General features: G+C 40.3%; 1 protein-coding gene across 1 annotated transcript; it reads left to right on the forward strand.

Moving 5' to 3' along the window:
* Positions 1-485: 485 nt before the first annotated feature.
* LOC308102933 (uncharacterized protein) lies at positions 486-7,122 on the forward strand (the record flags this gene model as incomplete). The annotated part of the gene is made up of 8 exons (XM_080452785.1): positions 486-501; positions 756-815; positions 2,098-2,268; positions 2,606-2,790; positions 3,161-3,417; positions 5,122-5,242; positions 5,975-6,110; positions 6,932-7,122. The coding sequence occupies 8 exons, from the start codon at positions 486-488 to the stop codon at positions 7,120-7,122; spliced, it is 1,137 nt and encodes a 378-aa protein (XP_080308911.1).
* Between the last annotated feature and the right edge of the window lie 403 nt (positions 7,123-7,525).

Genomic DNA, 7,525 nt, shown 5'->3' on the forward strand with positions numbered 1-7,525 from the left:
CTGAACAAGAAGGTTTGTGTGTTTGGAGCTGGGTTTTCACTCAGTATTTATACCATAGCCAGCTAACATTAATAACTACTACTGTGATCTGATTGGACTAAACCCCAGCAAGCTTGTCTGAGTTGGAGATACCAGATCCATAAGCCTCCATGGCCAATTGGCCATTAGCCTTATTTATACTTCATTATACGAAGGTGTCGCACACTGAAAATATGTAGATCGGCTATTTTTGGCAAAGCGTAAATTAAGCAATACTGTTCAACTGCAGTAACGTGACTGCAAAAAAGCAGTCACGCTGTGTGTTCTGGTTATGTGGTCAATGTAAATGACCACAGGAAGAGAAAACATTACCTGATTGAATGAAATAAATACTTTTCAAACAGAACCGTTATAGCAAGCTCTACCTCAACTACTTTGAAATAGAAAAAGGCACATTCAATGCTGTGAAATCGAGTCAAGGGGGCAGACATCATCTCCAAGGCAAAATGGCTCTCTGGCAAGGTGGGAGGCATTGTCTTTATATTTTGAGCCAAATAGACATCACCATGCTGTTGTTTATTCAGTGCAATGCACCAACCTTGCCAATACAAATTCCTGGCAATAAAAAATATTCTGATTGCCTTGTCAATCTGCTTGCGCACATATACTTGACCACAGGCCACATTTGCACACACTCACATGCACACAGACACACACCTGACTTGGCTGTTTAATGTGGATCCCTGCCATAATCTGTGGATGCCACTTTTCTCCAGGCTCTGAGACATTGCAGAAGGTGCAGTGCCTGGGAAGTTTCACGACGGTTTCAGAGCAACGTGAGACGACTGAGGGCTCACTGCTATCATGGTGTTAAAGCAAGTAAAAAAGAAAAGAAGTGATTTACCAAAAAAAAACGTTTTTTATTGACAGTGAAAGCTTGAACTGTACTTGCCTCTCAGGCAGACAGAAGAAGCTAATAATCTCTGACTAACAGGAGCAGTTCCAGCACGGATAAAGGAAAAATCTCACTTGCGCTGTCCGAGAGGTGAGAACAAAGTCGACGGACATCTGGAAAATCAAGGGGATTTTTTGAAAGTGTGACGGCAACCTGGTTTGAGTAAGTGGCATTGAACCTGAGCACCTTAGTTGTTTCATCCATTTAGAGTGGTTCTCAACCTTTTCTGGATAAGAGCCCACTTGGCAATCTCGTTCGCGGCCCACAGATGGGCCGTGTGCATTTTCAGAGCATGTTTATTTTAATGATCAATCCATCCATTGTGTTCCTGCTTGGATCAATGGCAAATGTCCTATTTATCCGCTTAACAATTAAAAACAGGCATTTCAAGGTTTTAAAGAAAGATTACATTTTATTTTATTAATGTTATATTGTCATTAGAATCTTAGTGTTTTGTCAATTATTTGGGGGCCCACTTGCAATACCCTTGTGGCCCACCAGTTGGCCCCGGCACACAGGTTGAGAACCTCTGATTTAGAGGCTTTGAAAGAAGCTTGTTGTGTACTTAATTAACAGTCACACCTTGTACTGTAATTGGTCCAACCTGCATCAAATCTCTTTTCTGTGCCAATCCACAAGCTCACGACATGCTACACTGCCACGCGTTGTGAGCTTGTAGATCTGCAATTTTCCCACCTGATTTTTGCCCATTATGACTTGCAGAATAGGGAAACAAAGTGAAAACAGGTTTCTCAAACTCTTAAACGGTCTGTGGTATTGATGAAAAATGGTTAATTGCTGTTTGAATGTAATTATCTTTGCTGAAATGTATTTTTATAAAAAAAATATTACAAACGGTCCAGAAATAAATGGACCTTGTTTTTGTACTTGAGTAAACATAGACTTATATATATATATATATGATCTTCCACAATAGCATATAGGCAGAATTATATTGTCGATGTCAGGCAGAAACCTTGTAATCTCCATATTTCAGCAAAATAAACAATGTGATGCAATGTTTGGCTATTTTTCAGCTATCTTCAATGCCTTCCTAAAATGCTGATGTCCTCACAAGTATTGTAATACAAACATGTGTGTGTGTGTGTGTGTGTCCTCCTCAGAGAAAGAGATGCAGTGTGTATTGTGGTGGTTGGTGCTAGCTGTGCCGTGGCTGGTGGAAGGTCAGGTGCAGGTGATGGTTGAGGGTTGTCCTGACACCTGTCAGTGCTCCAGGAGGAGCAGTCCTGAAAGGTCAGAGGTCAGCTGTCATAAGAGGGGACTGCGGGCCTTCCCGTCCAAGCTGCCAGCCGATGCCTGGATCCTGAAATTAGGTATAGACATTATATTGTCGCTGTCGGGTGAAAACCTTGTATGTTTTGGCAAAAATGGCAGATCTATAAGCTCACAACACTTCACATATCATAGTGTTGTGAGCTTGTAGATCGGCTATTTTTGCTGCTTTTGAGTGACACTGTAGTATGACAAAGTAAGGCATCAATATTTACAACAAAAACATAAAAAGTTGAAATAAGGAGACACAAGGTTTCTGCCCGACAGCAACACGTTTTTTTCAACAAAGAATGACTTACGTAAGTAATAACTGGACAAATTAATGAGATTGATTGCATATTAAATCCATTTACTCAACTTCCTTTCTGCTGCCTGAAGGTGAGAACGGTATAACGGACATCAAGGCTAATGCTCTGAAGCCTATCCCAAAGATTGAGAGTATCAATTTGGAACGCAACGCTATCAGGTCCATTCACCCCCAGGCTTTCTCTGGCGCTAGACGTCTGATGCTCCTCAATCTCTATGGCAACCATATCAACCAACTTCCACCAAAAGGATTCCAGGTATAACTGAACCAGAGAAAGAACTCAGGACAGTTTTGTGCTAATTTCTTCAAATACGGCTGATGTACTGTATGTGTGTAATGCATTTGTATTTTGCTTAAATTAAGGTATTTTCTTCCTTTTGAAAAACAGAAATATTATTGGAATCGATTGAGATTCCGTTCTCAGTCTTGTCTTGGTCTCGCCTTAGGTGGTCTTGAATTCAGAACTAATGAGATTACAGTATTCTGATCAATGCAATCCAATGCAAATATTGTAAGAAATAAAGATACATGAATAAATGATGACGATTAGCTGGATGTCCCCAGAAATGTATTCCCGTTTTCTCTACCTCCTTGTAATTGCGTCCTTCATCCTCTGCCATCAACAGGACCTTCTTAACCTGCGTTTCCTCATGCTGGGTCAGAACCAGATCAGCAGAGTGAAAGCTGACATGTTTGTGGGCATGAAGAACCTGTCAGATCTCGACCTGCCACTAAACTCTCTGACGACGCTCCCGTCTAATGCTTTCAAGCCTCTGATAGCGCTAAAAGTGTTAGATCTCGCCATGAATCGTCTCCATAAGATCACTCCAAAGAGCTTCACTGGCCTTCAGGAGCTCATGTTTCTCAACCTAGACAACAACAGGTGAGCTACAGCACTGTACCATATGCCGTTGACTTCTAACACCATGTGCCGTATATAGCATTTTCTACCACAGTGTTTCTCAACCTTTTCTGCATCAATGCCCACTTGGCAATCTCGAAAGTGTTGGCCGCATTGCATTTTCAGAGCATGTTTATTTGTGTTCTGGCTTGGATCAATGACATAACATTAAAGGTAGTGTAAGTGATTTGCTTTGGTTAAAATAAGTGTTAAATAGCTCTATATTCTGATAGTACTCATTGCTATAGAGTGTTTGTTCAGTATTAGGAGTCTCCTTGTCTCTCCAGCTCTTTATAAAACAGAAAATGCATTTTCGTTTCAGTTTCAGTTTCATTTCCAATTTTATCCAACCAGGACAGAGAACTCAATCAGGATACAGATTAAACAAGTGAAATTGGAAGTGATGACACTAAGAAATGAGCTGACAAAATTGGAACTGGAACACTATACAAATTAAGCTTAAAAATGGGTACTTTCTCCTGATTGGCTGAGATTTTGACACCTACCGAAAAATGTAGAGACAGGGAGACATCTGTTACTGAAAAAACACTCTACAGCAATGATTACTATCAGAATATAGTATTTTAACCTTTTAACAAAATACTTTTTGTTTTAACCAAAAAATATCACTTACCCTACCTTTAAGTTCCTATTTATCGGTATCACAATGAAAGCTCATTTCAAAGTGGTAAAGAAGAAATAAACTTTTCTTTTTTTTTACATACATTTTGTAATATCATAATATCAGTATTATCATTCAAATCTTATCTAATCCATTTTGAAGTTTTCAGCACAGATAAAAAAAGTGTAAAACAACATGTTACATGTGACAAGTTTCATGATACCTTTTCACTGAAGCATAAATTAACCTTTACAGTAGATGTAAATGATGAATGTTGAAAAATGGTTGGTCCCAGGAAGAACCTCCTAACCATAGCCTCTTATCCACTAGACAATGCTGTTCAATCTGATGTTCTTCTTTCTTTTTAATGTCCCTACTGTAGTAGACTCATTTATATAAAGTTCAGAGCCTAAAAGTACTGTACATTTTCTTTGTGACTGCTCTTAAATGGCCTTCTCTCTTTAAAAAAAAAAAGCATTTACCTGTACATTTTCTCCCTAATTTAGTTGTTGCCAGTTACCTCCCATTTGTAATGTCCTGTCACTCCCCTCTTCTTTGGTCTGGGAAGGGTGCAGACAACCACATTTCCCCTCCGGTCCACATTCACCTGACAGTAAGGAGTTTCACTAAGAGGACGTAATGCATGTGGAGGAATACGCTGTCCCTCCCAGTTCCACTCCCTGCCACACAGGAGCCCCGACCAACCTGTTTCAGTCACTAATGCAGCGACAGAGAAAATGTCAATGCATATAAGTGAAATGCATTGACAGTGCCCTGCTGGCTTCCCAGCCGTGAACACAGACAATATTGTGTGCTCAGTCAAACCCCAGTCTCAACGGTGGTGGGCAGGAACTTTTTACACCTTTGCCACATGTACTGTATGCTCTAAATGATCAAGCGGTTTGTCACATAAACCTCCTAAATAAAAAAAAGACCAAGGCTTACTACTATACACATGTCTATCCTATTATAGGATATTAATACATCTTTATCATCAAACATTAATACAATTCTATTCCAAGTTCAATTTAATTAGGCTTTCCAATTCTCTTCCACACTCTCAGTCTGAAGACCATTCCTGCTGGGGCATTCAGACCTTTGTCGACTCTGGAGATGCTGGTTCTAGATAATAACTTCCTAACCACCCTGACAGCTGCAACACTGGATGGTCTGACCAACCTGGAGGTGATAACATCATTCCACCTTGTCCTGTTGAAAGTAGTGCATGTGACTTTTGTATGGACCAGATGGTAATAATCAATTAAGTCACATGTTCTCTAAACTTACTTACACATACTGTTCCTCCATGATAAATCTCTCTCGCTCTCTCTCTCTCTATCAAATAATGGAAACAACTAACAACTAAGAAAATGTAAACATACATTTGTTATGGAAATCAAAAGACAGATAGAGGAGAGATGATTTTGGTGATGATTCATTGTTGAAAGAAACATTCAAAATAATATATATTTTTTATATTTCTTAATATAAGAAATATATTATACAATAATATTGTATTAGATACGTTATATCTATCACATTAAATATTTCAATATATTGCTCACTAGTTTAAATGTGGAACTAATATCAACCGGTTGTTAGTCAAATGCCATCTAATGGCATTTTGTGAAACTACATTTGAATTCGGCCCTGTAAGGTTCAATTCAACTATACCTGTGTAGAACAGTAGTTCTTGTATTTCTAAGAGGACATTATAAGTACAATGCATTGAAGATGCAGTGTGGCCTTGGGACTAGAGAAATAGCCTGCAATAACACAGGATCAATACTCTCAGCATCAAAACGTATCCATGCATTATATTTGCCAGTGAAACATACTCGGTAACTGAAAGTCACTCTGTATGTTTGTATGATATACACAAAGCCTGAAACATGGATGTGTTGAATGTTGAACCAGGAGCTCTACCTGCGTAACAACGAGATTGAGCGTCTGCCCGTGGATCTGTTCCGGAGCACACCCAAACTCTCCCAGCTGGCTCTCAGCGGGAACCGCCTCAAGACGGTCGACCCAAACATGTTCACCCAGCTGTCCGGTAAGACTTGTCCTCTCACTGTCCCATTTCCTCTTTTGGAAAGGAGAGCAACCACTTCGCCACCCCACTTTCAGTTTTGTGTGTTTATTGAGGTGTTAGGAAAGCCAAGGGGAAGACAAAGTAGGAGTTGAGGGGGCTCAGGCTCAGATAATGGCTGTGGTGGGATTTGGGTGTCGTGCCATTAGTCCGACGGGCCATTGTTCCACTGGTCTGATGGTGCACATCATAACCAACCCTAATGCTAACCTCACACTAACCTAACCTTTTTCAGACTCTTGGGACGTCGGAATAATGGGCCATCAGACCAATAGACAGCCCCCAGGATTTGAACCTAGACCAGCAAGGGAATGTGTGCTTCTGAAGCTTAACATCTTAATTAGCACTATGCCATCGGCATGCATGCTGTTCCCTTTTCAAAGGAACAGACAAGGGGCATGGATCGAAACAGTGGCCAACACATTTTCATGTTATTTGCGACCGTGTATTTTCATCACATGCCGGCGTGTGATGGAAATCACACAAAACTCTTTGAAGGGTATTTTGTATTTTGTTTATTATTTCAGTTTAACCTCTCGTGAAATGCTTTACTTGAACCCAAGCACTTTTATCACTCCGATCCATATTTTAATGTGACACCAGCATAGTTTTTCCAATTCATACATCCAAGAAACAAAGTAATATTAGTAACATGAATGTTGTGTATATGCAAACCTCAAGTAGAAGAAAAACTGGTTCGGGTTGAAAGACTGACATATTTTGTTCTTTTGAATCATGCCAACACGACTCAGATTATAATCAGACCTCATTCTAACTCTCATCAGAGCTGAAAAGGCTGTACCTCCATGACAATCCCTGGCAGTGTGACTGTAACATCAGCCCCCTGGTGCAATGGATGGGACAGACCAAGGCCAGCCTGTCCCCACTGGGGGCCCTGAGGTGTGTGAGCCCCGACGAGCTCCGAGACAAGGCCCTCAACAGCCTCCAAACGGACAACCTACGATGCCTGGCCTAGAACGTGAAAACCTGGATGACCCGGAGAGCCTAGCGTACAGGTCCAGAACCAGTACAGTTTAGTTAGGTTCAGATTGTAAACTTTCACTAGTTTTTTGGGGGGGTTGGAATTTTGAAAAACCCATGCTCCTTTTATAGTGATACCAAATGGCAAATAAATGACTTCTCAGAGCTGACAAAAAAATTTGCAATGTTGCTGCTATGATCAATCAATCAATCAATCAATCAATCAATCAATCAATCAATCAATCAATCAATCAACCAACCAACCAACCAACCAACCAGTACAGTCTGTCTCTAACTCTCCATACGTAGTACCCAAATTATTTAGCAAAAATTCCAGTAGATTATGCTGGGTTATAATTTTTAACATGTATTGGTCATCTGTAGTGGATTACATTTGG

This window comes from Gymnoscopelus braueri (genome assembly GCF_963280865.1).
Source record: "Gymnoscopelus braueri genome assembly, chromosome: 16".
Classification (NCBI taxonomy): domain Eukaryota; kingdom Metazoa; phylum Chordata; class Actinopteri; order Myctophiformes; family Myctophidae; genus Gymnoscopelus; species Gymnoscopelus braueri.